General features: G+C 40.6%; 1 protein-coding gene across 2 annotated transcripts in view; it reads right to left on the reverse strand.

The window, feature by feature from the left end:
* Positions 1-20,508, reverse strand: part of LOC139605762 (polycomb group RING finger protein 3) — a 60,328-nt gene that overhangs the window by 7,189 nt on the left and 32,631 nt on the right. For both annotated transcript variants that reach the window (XM_071457531.1, XM_071457532.1), the window contains exons 4-7: positions 15,625-15,721; positions 11,575-11,630; positions 11,144-11,251; positions 4,060-4,148 (exon numbers count right to left, since the gene is read on the reverse strand). In XM_071457531.1, the coding sequence (XP_071313632.1) occupies positions 4,060-4,148; positions 11,144-11,251; positions 11,575-11,630; positions 15,625-15,721 (350 nt within the window). The remainder of the gene's footprint in view (positions 1-4,059; positions 4,149-11,143; positions 11,252-11,574; positions 11,631-15,624; positions 15,722-20,508) is intronic.

Raw genomic sequence — 20,508 nt, forward strand, 5'->3', positions numbered from 1 at the left:
GAGGCTCGGAGCCTAAGAGCCTCTCTTTTGATTGGTCAAATATGGGAGCTTTAATAGTAAAATAAAAGGAAAAGGGTCAGGAAGTAATCTGATCAATAATTTGTCATAAAACAGTCAGTAATAGGAGTCATACATTATTTCCTGACATGTTGACGTAAATATTTAAAACTGCTCTATCTCATAATGTTCAGGAAAGAAGGCCAGAAAAATGTTCCTGGATCTGCCCCTTAAACTGGCCCATGACCCCTCCCTTCACCAAGTCTGGTGCAAATCAGGTCAGTAATTTTTGTGTAATCCTGCTGACAAATAAACAAACCAACTAATAAAAAAAAAGACTGAGGTGAAAACATAACCATCATTTTGAAACCAGTTGAGCATGCAGCTGAACATGACGGGTGCACAATGTATTCAAAGTATCTCAGATGCTGTTGATTTATTGTGAAAAAATGACCAGAGAGTTACTCAAGTCCCTTATTTATCATGAAAATAGACTTCAGGATTACAAAGGACAGTGTCATGGCGGCTGGTTAATTCAGCCTGACACTGGTGCTGATTTCCACTCCTGCTCTCACAGCACATCTCACTCCTCCAGTATTGTCTGTTTGTCTTTGCCTTATTGGCTTCTTTCCTGCGACTGAGTGTCGCCACCATTGGCCCATGCACTTGTTTTTCCCCTGAGGTGACACGGTAGGTGGGTTTTGGAAGTCGACGGCTGCACAAGTCAGAATGCATTACTGCCACTGAGCCTCTGCCCCCACATACCAAAGCACAGAAGAGGACAGACACTTTGTATTTCTTCATTTGTGGGTGTCCTGTCTCTTTTTTATCTCTCTCTTTGGAGACAGGAAGAGCTAACATTGCCCTGTTCTCTGCTTAAAATTGGAAATCATCTCGGTTCTCAGATCAACGCTGGCAACACTGTAATATATCTGCTTTCCAGTAGCGCTTGGCAATGAGGGAGGCTCATAATGTGAAATAAAAGCCTTGGTGGTGATCTGGACTCAGCAGTGGCAGTTTCATTACATTACTGAACATTAACAATGTCTTTAAGGAGCCAAAGATTCCAGCTACAGCTACACACACACACTCACAGGCATGGCTGATGCAACGGTGAGGCATAAAGAAAATATCATACAGGTTTTTTCGTGTCACATAGAGAAAACCTAATATCTCCGTTTGAGTTCTGAGTTTGGATGGCTGATAATTTACACTTTGAGCATTCAAAGCTCCATTAATAATTTAAGAGAAGCTGTGTTCGCCAATTTCTCCAAAATAAGACTCTTTAAACCCGAAAAACTTTAGTTTCTTACATTTACACAATCTGTTCTTATCCTAGACAGATCGTATCAAAATTTGTTGTTCTTTTTTTTTTTTTTTTGGTGTGTCACTACTTTCATTAGCTGTCTCTGGCACTGCTTCACCGCCCAAGGTTATCTTCTGGGAGGTCGTCCAGAAGACAGCAGGGAAGTGTTCTGGAAATCGGCCATGCGTGGCGGTTGGTCCGCCTGGTTCTTACATCCAGAGTGGCTTCTACATCTTCAGTGACACCATGACGGGAGGGGGGGCAGTTGGCTTTCTGGGACAATTTTTGTCCTTCATGTTCATTCTTCCTGATTGCAGCTGCTGGTTTCCTCTGGAGTTTTTTTTTATTATGCATTGACTCATTTGTCTTCACTTTTGCTCAAATTCATCATACCACTGCAAATCTCTTGATCTTCTCTCTTCACCACTGCTTTTCTAACAGCTTGTCTGTAATTATGGCATCATCTGCTAAACAACATGTAGCAGGTTGCTACATTCTGGGGGAGGGAAACAGGGCTTTGAAGGATCTTTACAAGTAACTGTCCTCAGTTGTGTCTTTACTGTTGGTTTACTGTTTACTGTTTTACTGTTTACTGCAAAAAAGTTGTACACAATACATCAAGTAACTTGTTAACAGAGGTAACATATAGGCAATATAGATCTCACACACACACAAATATTGCACAAATATAATTCTCATCATTATCTTTTTTTATCATAATATGTATAGCTTATTTTGCACTAATATCATCACTTCCATATCATTATGTATGCATACTGTGTACACTGTGCTACACTTTTTATTGCACTAATATCATTATCATCAGTCAATCATCAATCATCATCAATTACATTTCCTGTATTGAGCTTTTTGTGTGCTACTCTATGCGTCTCTGCAAATTGTCCATCAGGCACAAATAAAGTGAACTGATTTATATTGAATTTTCTGTCAGGATATGTAATTTTATGTCATAATATTGATATATATTGGGATATAGTGATGTTTCTGTAAAGTCAATTTAGAAATTGAGAGTTTATGGATTAAATAACAGGATGAATCAAAAGTGCCTGACTGAGGATAATTCAGGAAAGCAATTTAATATCTGGGAAATGATTTACTCCACCTCAGAGGCAAAAATCATTTAAAAAAAAAAAAAAAAAAAAAAAAAAAAAAAAAATCAAACATCATCATAAATCAGTCCTGCTAATTGCAATGATGCCACAATAGACTAACAAACCCAAGACCACAAAGGAAAAGATTCAGCATGTGTCTTGAATCTGCAAAATCTCTGACAGGTGACCAATTTGTTAACCGTATGGTTTCTTGTTACTAGGGTATTTCTTATCACAAGACTTGCTTCTTCCAAATAAGAAGATAGCCTGCAGGCTTAGTTTGCGAAGTTAGTGAATGTGGGACCTCTGCAGTCGCAAAGAAATCTATAAATAATCTTTAGATCGCTGCAAACAGAAGAAAAAAAAAAAAACACCTAGATAAGGTTTATATAAAATCAGTTATCTTGCATTCCTCAGCTCTCACTCCCTCCCACTCTGCATGATATCTGACATGGCTGTATTCAGCTCACGCAAACTGCCCCATTAGCTATTCTGAGTGCATTCCGCACCACTGCTGAAATTTCAAATGGCAAGATCCTCACCCTCATCGGGGCAGCTTGCCTCTTCCCACGTGGCAGTGCAGAGCTGTTGGTTTGGAGACAACTGGCTTGTTCTTAAAATCTGCCTGTTGCCTTCTTTTATTTCTAAAAACAGCAGCTAAAATAGTACAAAGACAATTTTCCTCAGCATGTGCAACATTAAGGAAAGACGCCTTGTGTCCCTGATGCCGTCTGTCCAGAACAACAATCACTCCGCTGGCTCTGCATTATTAATATTATTTTGCAGGGCTGGAGAATGTGCCAGAATACAAATAAAATCAAGAAAAGCTCATTTCCATTTTAAATGCATTCAGTGGATGGTGATGGTGTGGCACTGTGGAATCTGTCACTAAATGGATCTATACAAATCAAACAGTCACAAACCCAAAGACAAAAGAACACAGTAATTGTAAAAACAGCTTAGTGAACCACATGGGGGCCACTTTTATAGAGGCAATAATTAAAATGCAGGCTTTTAAGGTAATTGTTCCAACAATTATCACCAACAGCATTTTTATTCCTTTGCTCTTTTGTTCCTGACAGACCACTTTGTAACCCATAATTATTTTATCCAATTTGCTTGTTCTAATCTTTTAAAAAAGACAAACTAATTTGCACTGCCTCTGAAATGTCCTTAAAACTAATGTATTCTTAAAGGGCTGGTTTCCCTATTATTACATCTTAAAAAAAAATATGTGCATATACAGACAGACAGACTTTTATCTAACCATGCAGATTATGGTTTTATTTGCCCAGGCTCTTAGAATTCTGCCTCCATACCAGAGGCAAGTCACAATCCAGTCTCAAGTCTTAACCTTCAAGTCCAAGCAAGTCTCAAGTCTTAATCTTCAAAAATAAACAGCAAAATCTCTTTCCAGGGATAATGTTCTTGAATAATCTGAATAACCCCCAGATCTCACTGGACATCAAGGTTCTACCAGGTATCTCAAAACCAGAAACCCGAGAAACCAAAATCATCTTCAAGGTAAGAAACTACTAGAGCTATGTGAGAGTTTACCTATCCTTTCACTAAGTAAAAGAGGGACTGTCATTTTGAGAGGCCCTGGAGACAGGGCAGGAGGAGCACGATTTGCTAGAGTCTTACCTGCTCGTCGCTACGATGATAGTCATTGTCCTCTTCTGGTTTCTCCTCTCCTGCCTCCTTATTGGCCGTGTCCTCTGATTTTGTATCACCTGTTCAGGAAAACCAAAACAAGGAGAAGTATTGAGCAGCCATGTTAGAGCAGAGCAACAGATCAAAGCATGAGTATATAGGCGTATAGTTGTTGGACACATTGTCTCCAGCTGCATCGCTATGTTTCTGTTTTTGCTGAAGTCAATCCAGTATTTAATCATTATGTTTCTCTCTAATTTAAGTAAAGTTTAAGGCTTGAGCTTAAGTTATGTCCATGGTGGCCCTGTTGAAATCTCGTCAGACGCCAGGGAAAACAGGCGCCTGTTGGGGCATAAAACGCCTCCATTTGTAAGGCAATTACATGTCCAAGGGTGTCAAAGCATCCTTTAAATGACTTGTCTGCTGTCTGGGCACGTCTCTAATACACAGCAACTTCTAATCAAGGACAAACCCTCAGTCATTCTCCATACTGATTAGCCTGCATGAGGGCCAGGACCAGCTCTGCCTTTGAGTTTATCTGTTTTTGTCATTTGAGCCTTTTTCTGGAAAATGGAGGCAGATAAGAACGGGGGGGGGGTTCAGAGAGAGCAACAATCCCATGTGTTCTGAGCGGTGGAGGAAAGGAAAGGTACTGTTTCATAATAAAGCACAGTGCTGTTGCTTGAAACTGGAAGAAGCCAGAATGATATAAAACACCTTGAGTCAACTGTATTTACAGTTTATGTAAAGGGTTTAAAGCAAGACTTTTAAAATTGCTTGAGGGGGGGGTGCAGATAATAAAAAAAAAAGACTTTACTAAATGTCCTTTACAATCTTAAATTACCTTATTTTATTAATTATCCGCTCTAGAGAGCAAAACTGTGCTTGGGGATTGTCAAACTGCATCTTAAACTTCTTCGCTTTAGGTGTTTCAAATATCAGAATTCGGGATGTTGCAGCCAACAATCTTTGTAACTCTGTGAAACTGATAAACCAAGAAATGTTCCCTCTTCACGCAGCAACTGAACTATTCGTATGTACAGCCAATTTCCCCCTCATGAATACCTCTGACGTGTGACAGAGAGCCTTATATTCCCCCTCGCACATTGTGTCAAAATTACAAAGATCTGCAAGATGCAGAGTTCTGGGACAGAAATCGGGAAAGTAGAAAAATGCAGCCTGGGGGGGGGCTATGAGTGTAATGCCTCTGAGTGTGGCCATTCAGATCAGGTATAAAAACGTTTGCCTTGAGACATAGTCAGGACACGTCATACAGACTTGTTTGTTTTTCACGCAGACTGAATTGTATGGATGGCTTGTGGATGGATGGATCCAGTGAATCTAACACTTATTTTCATTGTCAAGTAACCCGATTATTTTCTTTTCCATGGTACAATCTTCAAGATGTTTGTTTTGTCCAACCAACAGTGTAAAACCCAAAAATAAGCCTAAAACGTTCAGCATCTGTGTAGCTGTGTGGGTTCACATGACAAATTTCATCATCTGGCCCAAAATATAAGGCTGAGTGGATTACACACCGTAAACATGAGTGCAGACATCCAATGCAGTATCCTCACCACATTCATATCCAGAATCCCTGTCTGCATCTGGGCTGAACTGTATCCAGCCCTTAATCAATTAATCATTTCAGCTCTATAATACGCTCTAAAATCTTAAGTTCAGCTGTAACTGAAACAAACAAGTCTAAGTATTTGAGTTTCCACAATGTTGTGCTTCACTGCTGAGACTACATAGAGACTTCCTGCCTTAACCCAAATGAACCTAGTTTCTTGTGTGCACATAAACTCAGAGGACAGACTCCTTTTGCAACTTTTAAAATCCCATGTGAAGCAGCTGCTACTAAGTTATCCAGAACAGGTGGGGTTTTATATTTCTCTATGGATTTTCCTGTTGGCTCTGATATTGTAGTGTTGAATTTTTTGGGTATGAAACTTGGTTATCAAAGTCAAAATTGTAGTGCTGTGACAAAATTGCTGCAGAGACAGGTATTGCTTTTCTGTAACCTTTACAAACAAAGAAATTCAGTCTATTCTTGCTGGATTCGGTGGGTAATAACGTGGTGTGTGGACAGTTTACTGCTCAGACTGTAGATGGGATTATGTTCACCCCTCTGTGACCGTTTTCCATTTGGTCTAACTGTCACCAATTCCACAGAGTATTACCAGGAAAGGTCTGAGCTTGCTCTAGTGTCTCTGCGGTGATTGTCTCCAGAGTCGGCTTCACTGATTGCTTATCAAGCGGGGGGCTTGATCTTATTGTTGTGTCTCACCTTCAAACAACCCCTGAGTATCTCAGTTGACTCTAAACAGACATGACGACCTGGTTTGTGTTCGAGGTGTCGGTATCGGGTAATGGGGATGATTGCTCGGCTCTGGGGATTTTAAAAACTGAACAGTCTGTTCCGTTTTGTTTCACTCAGTTTAACAATCTAGTATGGATAGAAAATCTAGCAGCTGATGGGTTTATGATTGATGGTATCGCTCACATACAATCACATCACAAAGGCATGTACAATAACATTTTCAAATCAGGCCATCTTGGGAATGAGATGGAGTAAAGCAGCCGTTTGTGTGTTCGTGTGTGGGAGTTTATATTGTCATGGAAGAGGAAAGTGCACTCAGCAGACTCATCACGGCCCCATGTCCCTGCATTTTCTTGCATTAAGTGCTCAGGAAACCAGGCAATTTGGAGAAAATGAGTCTGCTGCTGGAAACCAAGTTTTTCTTCTGCAGGTGTCAAATAGTGCTTCAGAGGAAACTCAGCGTGTGCACTTAAAAGCAAAGAGAATAGAGCTCAGATTTACAGTAGGTGTGATGTTATTCCTTAATGTCACTGGTTGAGTGATGGGCCTGCAGTGCACACCATGTGTTTTTTCTTTTCCTCTGTAAATAACACTCCATTACTCCAGTAACTGGTTCACACGCATCAGCAATGGGCTTTCGAGGCTGCTATTACAAGTTTGCAGTTTGCTCTTTTGCAAATGGATTTCAATGGTGACACTCAATTATAGCGAAACAGTAGTATCACAATGTCCACAGATACTTTTCAAACTACTGCTGGAGCGTCACTTAGTTTCCAACCACTGAGCCACATATTCAGTGTGTTCCAACAATCGTCACTTCACAACGTATCCCTCAATATAACACTGGAGCTTTGAGGAAGGAATGGAGGGACTTGGAAACACAAGGGTTTGGAACGCGGCTGAACAATATGTAAATAAAATCCTACTCCCTTATTTTGACACATATTGCGATTGTGATATGAGTCACAATTATAGTGGGAATGGTCATTTTTTCATTTCACTTTCACTGGAGAAAAAAAATTATAATGATAATGTGATTTTTCCTAGGGTGTGTATCAAAAAAGCATGTTCCTTTACATCTGGAGAATACGATCTGTAGGCTGGGGCATCTCTGTAGCACCAAAATGCTTCACTTATGGTCTGTCGTGACACATTTTACCTTTATTGAAAAAGATTGCAGCTCCTGCAATGTGGATATTGGCCGTACTGCAATTTTGATATTTCCGTTATTTGTTCAGCCTTAAAAAGGCAAAGTTGAATTACTAGCCAGGCAAAACAAATCCCCCAGGTTAATGCACTGACACTTGACTTTTGTCAACTTGATTAAATGCAGTTTTGTTATGGAACTTCCACTATTTCAAGATAAATATCATCTGAAGCCGGAGCTGCATTCTAACTCTTATATCCCCGTTTTACAATGGGGTCCTGTGACAAAACCTGTAACTGTTTATTAATATCTGCAGTGCTCACTTATCAGCAGGAGCCCAACGGCAGATTTTTCCCTTTAATGGGTTAATCTGCCGCACCAAGAGTGGGTGAGTGAAAATCATGTTAAGAAGAGTTTCAGAGTTTCCCTGCACAGAGGGTTAACGTCTTGCAGGAGATGAGAAAATGACATTATTAAACTTTTTCAGGTCCCTGTTGAATAAAATAGAAAATGTACTGCCACTAAGCTTAAAGCCAGGTTATTTATTTTAGTTCTTGGAAAGCAGATTTCTCGGCACCAAAACTAACTCCAATAAATTTATTGGACTTTTAAATTTTCTCAGATGGAAGAGTGAGAGTGGAAGTAAACAAGCAAATCTGGTCCAACCCCCGTGGTGATGCTGGGTGTACAAATTCTCACTACGGACAGTATGAAATAAAATGAAAAGGGCCCAAGGTGACGCCATCGAGTGTCTTGTTTTGTTCCAAAAATATATTCAATTTACAACTATATAAAATAGAGAACAGAGAAGATAATTCTATCTGAGAGGCTGAAAACAGATAGTTGCTGTTAAATAAAACATGAGAATCCTTCAAACAAAACCAACTGAGCAGAGCTGTGCAACACACATGCATTTAGTCACAGCAGTAATTGTGGAGAGCCTTAAAATGTTATCTTTCATTATCTTAATGCTTTGCTTCATCTTCCAGGACAAACCCACAGAAATCCAGTGACGCCTGAGTGGGTGTCAGGTCGTGATGCAGCAGCACCTTCAAATGAGGAGTCTGACTTTAAAAAAGGTCTCTAACAATGCAGCCTTGAAATGATCATTTCATACTGAGCTCTCGGTGCATGTTTTATCGCCATAATAATATACGTGTTCCCACTGAGTTGGGCTTGCACTAAAACATACTGCATGTACATACAGATGATGGCAATTTGACATTTTCAGCCTAACATGTCATTTAGCCTCCGGTGCATGGAGCTGGGAGGTGGAAGACAAACCTTAAATAAACTAATTGTCTCAGCCACATTCAAGTTCAACAGCAGTTTTCACAATTCACAAAATACAGAGAACTCAAGTTAAAAATACACAATAAAATGTGACAAAACACTGAAAAAAAAAAAAACACTTCGAGTTTCCACTTTACTGAGGTCCTGGTCAATGAGCCTCCGAATGACACGCAACCACATCCGATTTTCTACATTTCCTCAAAAGTCAAAAAATATTTTTATCACTGCCCGAGGCTGGAGACATCACATTTGTTTGAGTTTTAACAGGCAAACAGGCAATCCATGAGTTTCCTGTGTTTCTATTTCTGTTGGCATCTGTGCAAATGATCCTTAAAGTGTATTTGTGTATGAACGTGTGTGTGTGTGTGTGTGTGTGTGTGTGTGTGTGTGTGTGTGTGCGTGTGTGTGTGTGTGTGTGTGTGTGTGTGCGTGCTTTAGCTAAACCAGACTTCGAGCGACGAGGCACAGGAAGCCGGAGAGCAGTTCCACTTCCATTTGAGCCTTAATTACCAAAATCAGAGAGGGGGATTAAGCGAGCGATTAGGCCTGCCAGCGTGACAGCCCTCTGGGCACACATTTACACCAGCCCTCGGAAGCGAACTGGTTTGGAAAAGCCATTGTGCACAACAAGCAGGCCAGGGACTCATTCTGACTGGCTAAATTGCCTTCATCGCTACTGCTTAATGGGCTCTACTGTTACTCATGGTTGTGCTTCTAATATTACTCATTACTGGTTTTTGGGGGGGGGGTTCATGCTTAGTACAGTACTATGAGAACAGCAAGACTCACATTGCAGAGCTGAAGGCCACAATGAACTTCTCATCTACACTGCTGTCAGTACTACATAAATCTGTGTTTGAAGTTAAGTTACACATCTTCAGGTGTGTATCTTCAGATTAGTGTGTTTACCTTGCTGTGGGGTCCTATAGAGAACAGTTCAGTTGCTCATGGCTCAGTTTGGCCCAAGTGTCCCCACCCCTACTGGAAAACCTGCATGAACCAGTCTTGGTTTCACAGCTTTTGTATGATTCAAACCAAAAAATCTGAGTATCTTAAAGACTCCACTCAATCCAGAAAATGAATCCGATTTATAGTTGTGCATTAATGGGTTAAGATTATATTCATAAGCTCTGTAGCTATGTCAGGCTACCACATGGAGACTGCAAGGTCTGATTGGTCAGCTTGTGCTGCCTGTTTTTCTCCCACAAGTTTCTGCTGCTGGTGGAGGCTGTTGAGCCTAAGCACAAAAACCGTGGGTTTAAAGGCTCAGTAACTGTCTCCTGTACAGTAACACACATCCAACAAAACCAGTGCCATCGCCGCTCTGCACCAAACTGAATCAAAGAATGAAACTCAGCCGCTGTGGAAATGAATATAATTAAAGGATGATACATCTGTGTAGTGTTGCTATCAACTGGTAAGAACTGAATGCTGAAATATAAAAACTTGCTCATAATCCCTTATGTCAAGTGCAAATCCAGCTTCAATGAGCTCAAACTAAATGAAAATCAACTGTAGAAAAACAACATGAATCTAGGGTGAGTCTCCATGAATGTGAGGGCTACAATGTCTTCAACTTTGGCACATTCTATTATTTTGTAAATGCTCCACCACTTGGAAGGAGAATTCCTTTTATGGGACCACCAACAACTGCTGACTAAGGGTGACCAGGCCTTTGCTGTTAGACCCCAACACTGAACACTTCTTAAAACATTCTTTCATCAGAAAGCTTTTATGAATGTTTGATACATTGCTGTGTTTTGATTTCCCACTACACAGACAATTCATATTTTGGGGTTTTGTGATGTGCTTGTTTTTCTTGTTTTTTTTGTGCTGTTTTTCTCTTCATATTTTCCAGTTTCTTTGTAACTTTGCTGAGAAAAGTGCTACATAAACAAAGTTTATTACCAAGAGCGTGTGTTCTTTTGTTTGTTTGTTTCATCCTAGGCGAGGCTGACCCCTACTGCCACTTAGAGGTCTTCCAACAAGTAACTCATACGCCATAATAAAGGTAAACAACACCTTCTGGCATGCTGTAGCCCTCCATGTCTGCTCTGTACCACCTTAAGGTCGTGTTGAACAAGGGAAAACCTGGTGGGCCAACTGGTAAATCAAACCAGACTCAGCAGGGGGCCGCCTTCACTAAAACAATTCGCATATTCAACCAGACAGGACCACTGTCTCACTACCTCTACCAGCTGGAGCATGTTACCACCCCAGGGTCAAAGAGATGGATTCTAATGAGTCTGACTGAATTACATTTTCAAAGTAGTCATTACAACCAGTAGTGGGTTTTTTCTGTATTGTTGTACCGTTGCGCTGATCTAGATGAGTCTTCATGTTGCACAGCTCTCCTTTAATGTCTCCAGGCACCTCCATCCCCAACTTCTGATAGAACTCCCTCTGCTTCTTTATCTCCGCTGCACAAAGAGGGAGAGAAACAGAAACACTAAGAGAGGGCAGAGTCTTTTTCCTCAAGGTTACTGCTGCCACCAGGCTTTTAAAATTCAATAGGGTGTGTGATTGTGTGCATGCACCGAAACCGGTTTCATTAAGCCATCTGAGCCCTGCCATGACACCAAGAATATTTTATTAAAATATGAGTTTTTTCAGTGATTGCAAGCCAATATGTCAACACATGCAGATAATGATTAGCGGGGCAAAGCGAAAGCTTAAGCTTTAAGGTTATTAGATGGATTTCTTCTGGGCTGTGTCATAAAGAAAGACAATACATTACACTTACCCTCTTGAAGTCCCGGAACCAGCTTGTAGACAATGTCTTGCATTGTTCTGTCATGGCTGAAAAGAACAAGAAAATAATTAGTTATCTTATTAGTTTATGAGAACTGACTTTACACCTGAATTTAACAACCATAGATCTGAAATATCAGTGATGCTCTTGGTACTCCATCCCTTTGGATTTCAAGTTGTTTTTTTTTTATAATCTACAGCAGTGGTTCCCAAACTGAGGGTCGGACCCCACCTAGGGGGTCACAAGATTGGTCGGAGGGGTCATGAGTTGATCAAGAGGATAACAGTGCAGAGAAGGATATTTCTTCTACTAAATTATTGCTTTATTTTTTCAGACTTTCCTCTAATTTTCCCCCTTTCTCTTGTAAATTCAAATAATAGTTCATATTTATGCCTCTAAATGCAGCAGCGTGAGAAGAAATAATCACTCTTGGGTTCAAGTGGAGACATATGCAACCTGTGATGAGGGGCTGCAACTAGACAGAGCCAAAAAGGCTGGAAACCGCTGATGCACAGTAGAACTGTGGGCATCCCAAACTGTGAAACACTTAAACCTCAAGACGTCATTTATGGAGAAAAGTCAAATGTGTTGTAACAAACTGAAAAACTGACAAATGACACCATCCCTCAGAGGCCGGAGTCACAGCATATGCTCCGTCAGTCAGCATGTTAAATTGTCTTTCCCCATCAGGCGGTGCCGGTGTCACAGGTGCACAGTGTGAGGCTCTGGTCTGCCATCACCATGACGGTGCGTTTTGACAAGCAGCCGGCTAACGGACACGACACACTGAGTTGGTCACAGCCCTGCGGAGGAAAAGCCCCAGAAAAAAACGTGGCGAGTTTGTTTCTCCCCTGCTGTCTGCTGGGAGAGTCACTGTAACCGGGGCCAGAATAAACGGCACGGTAATGAGGCTCGCTCTGAAAAGCAGAGAAACACAGACCCCTGTTGGACGGATCCGGTATCACAGCCTCACAGTCAGATCTACTGTGTAGCAATGTAACAAAAATTACAATAAAGAGACACAACTGTGTTGAATATAAACTCAGAAAACATGTGTCATCTATTTTTTCTCAGTATATATCTTGACCTTCCTTCCTCTTGAACTTCCTTGGTTTCCAAGGAAGTTGTGGTTGTCTTAACACTAAATTGAAATCCCACTCAAGAGCTTCATCCCTGTCTGACTAAGCTTCCTTGCCTCTACTCTTTACTATCTTTAAAAAAAACCCATGAGGTCATAATAAAAATGATTATATTAATTTGTATCCTGCATTTGGAAAAATAAAACAAATATGGGCCACATAAGCTAATTCCCTTCCCAGAGTTAAAGAACAGAAGGATATTCTTAGTGGGTTATGTTAAGTCTGATTCTGTGATGGTGTTATTGTCATAATCAGAATTTTCAAGCATGTGTAAATAAAATGGATTAAAACCATCAAGGAGAGCCACACTTGACAGTACGAGTGGTGGGATTAGAGATCAGAGTCTCTGAGAGGAGATGTCTGAGTGTGACTGAGAGTTCAGTCTCCAACATCAACTTTGATCAGTCGTCCTGATGAGCTAATTTGAATTATCTGTCATCTATTGGGCATTTTGCCTTCAAATCACTTGTGATGTTTCCCATCAACTCCAATTTCCCAGCACACAGTGAGGCAAAAAACCCCCCCCCCAAAAAAAAAAAACAGCTGCATGAAGAGCTAATGCGTTTGAAATGGAGCATTTCCTGCAAAACAATGAGTCTGCAAACAGCACAGTTTACATGGTAATGGCAAAATTTCCAGTACACATTAAGTTTGTGTGCCATATTAATCGAACATTAATGTCTGAGTGCTCAGAGGGGGTACAAACAACAAGATCCCACACAGAGCAGGATCTAGTCTGGCGGCATGAACTCCCCAAAAACAACAATAAGAAGGCTTGACCTCAGAAACACCTCTTTACTTTAACCTGAAGAGTGAGTTCATGAAGCTTATTGTTCTAATTTGTTGATGCATACAATTCTAGATGAGGTTTTCATTTGAAATGGTCAATTTATTTTGAAGGGAAGCTGCAGCTTCTGTTTTGGTGTCATTTCTTCAAGTGTTTTCCAGTTGGGTTTGCTGAGGCCCAGTACGCTGTCATGATGTTACCAGTCACATGTTGTGTGAAAACTATGGCCAATGGTGAGTAGTTGCAGCAGCTGTGTTCAGTTTATCTGAGCTATGATATATTACTATTATAAGGTCTTATTTATTTCTAATATAGCTTTGAAGTAACAGTAAAGTAACAGAAAGACTTCCTGTTGCTAAATGTTCTGTTACATTTAAATTTGGATATTTTTGAAGTAATAAATCCTGGTATTGACTGTTTGTCATTTAAAGGAGCTATTTGCTATTGCTACATTGCCAACATTAGCATAAAATGCTGTTTACTAATCAGTCTAGAGGAAACGTTGTGAGTTCTGCATCATTCCTTTACTCACCAAGAGCTGCCTCCATCAGTGGTAAGCAACCCCCTTGTTCTGCGTCTCTGTCTATCACTTATTTTCTTCTACTTAACTTAGCATGCAGGCGACCCGATGGCTTAGGGCACATATCATGTGGGGCACAAATGCTCTGGGTAAGCGAGTCCCCTGCTCTCTCTGTCCCATTTCCAGTCACTTTCCACTGCCCTGTAAAGGCTTACAAAGCCCCCTCCCCCCATCCCCGGATGGCTGAAGCTCTCGACAACTTATAGCATAATGACACCATCTACATTTAGATTGGTTCCCCGTAAGCCTCACTTTCACTGTGCAATTCTTTCTTCCACCGGGCACGAAATTTCGAGGAAAAATAAAGACTTCATTTGTACCACTAGGGCAGTGTATAAGCCACTGTGCAACCTAAACAGAAAGAGGATAATGTTTTTGCTTTCCCCAGCAGCTATTGGTATCTTTTCCCAGGTAGCAGATAGGGTGGTCAGTGGAACAATTGGAGTAACTGTGGAAACTCTAGCCGGCGAAAGAAAGAGAGCCCCGTTGTTGAAGGAGGCAAAAAAACTCTGAATCATAGGTACAAGAAGAGTGAATTTCAGATGGGCATTCACTCAATGGAGAGATCCATGGTCAGACTCTGACAGAAATTCAACCCTGGACTTGTCCACCAGGACCGACTTAATGGATTTTTTACTGACCACCGGCACACCAGTGTGGCGGCGCACCAGGCTTTTTCCTGGTTGTCCCTAACCAGTCGGACTATGGAGAGAGTTCTGGGGATTGAGAGGATTCCAAATTGACAGTCAGTTGGTATTATGTCTACTAGATGAGTAAGTACAGCCAGGTGTGTCTCTCTGTCTTTATCACAGCACTGGGTTCAGGGTTTCCAGTTCTAAGTGGGATTTTTGCGGCTGTTTCTTGCTCTGGACAGTTGTTTATTGCCACTTTATTAACATACATAATTTTCTTTTGACTTGGCCAAAACAGCAGTATACAGCATATGGTATGCCAACACGTGATCCAGTATAGTCTTTTATTATTGCTTATGTTTTGAATACCTGTTTATACTACTGTTTCCACTGCATACTGTACATATTCTTAGTTCATGTAGAATACTGAATTGTAAATGAGCTTGGGTTATAAATGCTTCTATCTGTAGCACCAATTTATTCAGTGAATCTCCTTATGTTCTCTAAATAAACACACAGAAACAGAGACCACCCTCAGCAGAGCAGCCACAGAGGTCCAGTGTCTTTTCCTCCTGCAGAGGAGTAAAAATAAAATGGAAAAGGGCCAGCAGCACTTTGCTCCTTGGTAGTTTATGGTTTACTGGCAGTGCACTGCTGATGCTCCCAGAGGCAGCGAGCAGCTCCCTGCACAGTGATGGAGCACCGTCAACATGTCAGTGTGTGTTTGTGTGTGCACACATGGGTGTGTGTGTAGTAAATGTTTGTGAGTGAAGGATTCAGGGAGGGCACTAGAGAGCAGAGTGGAAGAGAATGTAACTGAAACACAACTGTACCTGTGTGTCTGCGTGGGTGTCTGTGTGTGCGCGTGTTTGTGCACGTGTCAGCAGCTGCTCCCACACTCACCCGATGTACTGCAGTGGATGGCTCTGATGAATAACAATCCTACACGTGGGGCACGTGTTGTTTTCCTCCAGATACTTCACTAGGCAACTTCTGCAGACTGGAGACACACACAAACACACAAGGGACATATGGTTACTCTCCAAGGTACACATGTATAAATTAAGCCAGCAATTATACTGTTTATTAAGTTCAGTTTTCAGACAGCTGTTTTAAATGCATGGCTGTGACTGAATGGAGTGACAGTCACAGGTCTGTTATGCAAAGAAGAAAATACATGTTGATGTTGAAAGACACACAAAGAAAGTTTGACACCGGCAATAACAGACACACTTCTGATGAATGAGCTGAGCCTGTAAAAGACGTTTGTATATGATGAAGGGTTTATGAACCCTGTCATGTGCACATTAAGATGGAGTACATAAACCACCACCAATTCTCTGCACATGATTCTCCATCAAATCCAGTTCCACTTGACACTTTTTTTTTACTGCAGAGCAGCTGCAGCGGTGATGTGATGTGAATCTCTTTGTCTTGGTTTGGTGGAGCCCCTTTTATCAAAGTGAGAGGGAGAATCAAAGCGACTCATCTCCACTCCCATCTGCAGTCGAAGAGATCCCTCTAGTGGACACATGAGGTATTACACTGTCTGGTCATCTATTGATAAAGCATGGGACTGAATGAATGAGCAGACTTTTAATTATAATGCCCTCGTGGTGTTTTAAGACACCTTCACATCAAAATCCATCGCAACAATGTCCTGCAGGCCGGTCAAATATAAAGCTAAAACAGATGTCGTCGTCGTTGTCGTCGTCGTCGTCATCATCATCATCATCATCATCATCATCATCATCATCATCATCATCATCATCATCATCATCACCACCTATGCAGTGTTCTGTTCCTGAACTCCCATGCATTTCTTAAATAAGATGCTAATTTGAATGTCTGTTTTTCAAACAACTATTTTAGTTGTTATGAATCTTTCACATCCATCATCTCAGACATCCTCAAAGTCTCAAGTACAAAGGTCAAAAAAATATTTTTTAAAAACTAGGTGGGTTTCCTCCCACAGTCCAAAGACATGCAGGTTAATTTCTCGTAGTCGTGAATGTGAGCGTAAATGGTTGTTTATGATCCTGTTCAGACCCAGTGGCAACCCACAGTGACATCGCCAATTGGTTTGTGAACTGCTGTTTTGAATGGATCTGACCTGCTCTGTACTCCCATCCTGATTGTCAGGCAGGTCGCTGTGTGTGTTACAGTCTGTCAATCACACAGCAGCCACGCCCTAATGCATACCGTGCTTTATCGCCTATATTCCTCTAAACGGACCATAATTTAAAAAATGTACATGCTGTTGTATTGAAGAGGACCTGATACTAGTGATTGAGACCATAAACATATTAGGAAAATGTTTACTGGGGTAATAAATTAAGTGAGAGGTAGGTCCATTTTCCTATAGACTTCAATACAATCAGACTTTTTACAACCAGTGGCCAATGTGACCAGGACACATTTGTGTTGACACTGCTAAAAGAATGTGGCCACATGTGGCCCAGACCACCACCGAATGTGGTCTGAATCATCAGATGTCAAATGCGTCCTGAATGCGTCCTGGATGCAGTCACACCTGAACTTAGAGCATTCCACTTGTGATCGGATCAACAGACATAGATGTTAATGCCAGGTGTGAATAGGGCCTATATATCAGCCCTGTGATAGACTGTGACCTGTCCAGGGTTTACACAAGCCTAGAAGAGAAAAGCTGTATGAAAAAAAAACTCATTCTCAACCTCCCCTGAATCATACACTGGACAAATTCAACTTCCAAGCAAAGTACCAAAATGCTTCAGAGGCAGTATATCTTCTCTTGGACACAAATAGATGTTTTTTTCTTTGATAAATTAAAAAAAAAAAAAAAAAAAACCTATGGTTTATTCAAAATCTCACTTGCCCAGTCATATTTAATCTTATTAAACTTCTCCAGATACATTATGACTTTTCTACAACTTAAAGAAATCTTCCTCAACCCATACCTACAATTGTGACACATGTCTGTTAACAAAGGCCCACATCAATGAACCCCCTCTACAGCCAAGCTGGACCAACCTTCATTCAGACTTCACAGTTTCCACCCCACATCATCTCCAGTGATCGCAGCAAATCTGTGCCCAAAAACGACCTAACGCAGCGACTATGCACAACACTAATACAATTTAAATACACAAAACATTTTCCCTTCATTTTGTTCCAGGAGAACCAGGAGTGACTGTTTCATCCTCACTTCAATTTTGCTTTGATTGTTCTCACCAACTCAAATGTCGAACAAGGAATAAACACGTCGAGTGTTGCTGCTGAAAACACAGCAGCAGTGAGATCACCCTCAGGCTCCAAACTCCACAGACCCCCTTTCATTTATTCTGCTGCACTAGACAATTATGAGTTCACAACAAGAGCCTCTAAATATCAGCTGTGTGCTTGTCAAACCACCAGCATTTGGCCCGATGTCGGTGTGCGTTTCACTCTGCCCTCTAACCACTCACACACATCTCATGTGAGCATTAAAGGGAACTTGGGGGGGCGGGGGGGGTTGCAGAGGAGGTAATCAGGCTCAACTCAGTGACCCCCACACATTACAAAACAGTTATTTCAAGGTAGTGCTACTTTCTTTCCACTCCAGCAGGCAGTGAACCAGACGCCAACATGTACTGCAGAAGGCTTTGTCTGTGGAGGCTCATCAATGTCCAGCACAACCTGGCCGAGCACATGATGCCTTCAGACATGCTGAGGCCTGTCGAGGCCTTGTTGGTTACACAGGAAAATATCTGGCTGGATGGTTGAGGAAATCAAAGAGGAAGCTCTGCCCTAAAACTTGTTTCACAAGAGCAGTGAAAGAGCTAGGCAGCCCTCAGATGGTCAACAGCTGCATTTCTACATTTTCTGTAATGCAACAGTTTGAAAAAGCGCAGAGTTTGTTCAGGAGCCCAGATACAACGACGCACAATTACTGTAATCTAATTGTGTAAATGTCAATCCACTGGAAGACACAGACGTTTTGGATCCCATGTGAAGTTACTTCTTTTCCCAGCTGAGAAACCCTGAAAAAAATATTTACTCACACCTCAACCATTACAACAGCCTTTTTCAAAGCTTGTTTGTCAAAGGTAGTTGGAGCAGCCTCAACCACACCCAAAGCAAAATCATAAAATCATCTGTTTCCTTTTCCTTTTTCTGATGTTAAATCTTTACATTTTGTGGTTTGTGCTCTCTTCACACACCGTCGTGCTTATCTCCCTCATTTCCTCTTTGGCTTTTCTCCCTTCTGCAAAGTGCTTTGTAACTTCTTCTTTGAAAAGTGCCACATAAAGTTTACTCACTCGTATTTCATATTTAAGGATGATTAGAAACCAGAACACAGAGCGACTTGAGTCCAACTGCTGGACAGCCTTCAATCACTCGCTCCCTAATCAAAATTCACAAACAGTTCACAAAGTGGTTGTTTATTCAATGTGTAAACCCTTTTAACTGTTAGTTATGGTCAAATTCCAAATAATATGAAATCACAGTTTCAGAAAACACACAAATGTGTTGTTTATAAGTTTTCATTTTTGAACTGCTACGACTGAAGCCCAGTGTTTCATCATTTTCATTTCTCTTTGCCTTTGAAGAATGTTTGTTTGCTAACACTACCAGCTAAAACATATTCACTACTGATGGTTTACAGACACAGTCTATATGTGTTTAACACAGACAACAGAAAGTTTTATCATTTCTGTGTCAGTGGAAACTGTCCCATGCATCATAAAGCACACAACTGCAACAACTGCATAAACTTTGTCTGAGTATCATATCTGTTTTTTTTCCACATGTCAACAATGATCTCTTAAAAACAGTGACAAGTTAAACTTTTAACTGCTGTTGTTATATATTGAACAGTTTGTCTAACAAATAATATAGTGATAAATATATATAGAAAAAATATAATCTCCATTATCGTGATAATATCTTATATCGCAGCATTTGGGCTGCTCTGTATCCAGACACGAAATTTTGCCCAATCCTGCTTCAGTGCAGGTTTACTGTTTGTTTCCCGTCCTCTCAAACATGTTGTGCCACTGTTAGCAGGAAGTCATTGAAGAGCAGAGAGGTTTCAGAAAAAGAGATTCACAACTCTGTGAAAAGTGTTTCAAACTCTTATTAGCGTATCTTTACTCACTGAAATGAAACTTGTAGTAAACCAAAAGTAGCAGTGACCACAAACTGGTGTTTGTTGCATTTTGCATTTAGTATTTCTAGAAATTGCATCTTGATGCTTTGCCAATATTGTTTTTCTTTGTCATGACAATAAAACAGCTTTGAATTGAACTGAATAGTACAACTCCAGTTCATAAATCAGGAACCATTTACATAAAAAATAACGAACTTAATCTTTTGACAAATAAAAAAAAAAGTCAAAATAAGCTTTTAGAGGAGTCTAAATACAAAACAGCGCAAAGCAGCTGCTTCACCATGAGATGGGATTTAAACTGTTTAGACAAATATCAAGGAATTAAACTGAACCCAATTAAAATCTGTCCATAAAATTTAAGACATTTAATTTTCACATTCATACTGACTTGCCTCTTTATTTAATCTATTGACGATTTCATTTTAGGATCTACTTCTCAAACGTCTTGGAAGAAAGCTACAGGAAAAATCTTAATCCATTTCATTCTCCAAAAACAAGGCGCTCGATCACATATGCAGTGTAAATATTCTAAGCTTGTTATAATGACAGAACAGCAGTCCTTTTGTCTCTGAAACTATATGATAATAACTGACAGCCAATTATTCATGTTAACTTTGTTGAGGCTGCACTCATACGTGCAGAAAAATGTGCTAATT

This window comes from Trachinotus anak, unplaced genomic scaffold, assembly GCF_046630095.1.
Source record: "Trachinotus anak isolate AG129_WGS33_773 ecotype Australia unplaced genomic scaffold, CSIRO_AGI_Tana_v1 ptg000021l, whole genome shotgun sequence".
Classification (NCBI taxonomy): domain Eukaryota; kingdom Metazoa; phylum Chordata; class Actinopteri; order Carangiformes; family Carangidae; genus Trachinotus; species Trachinotus anak.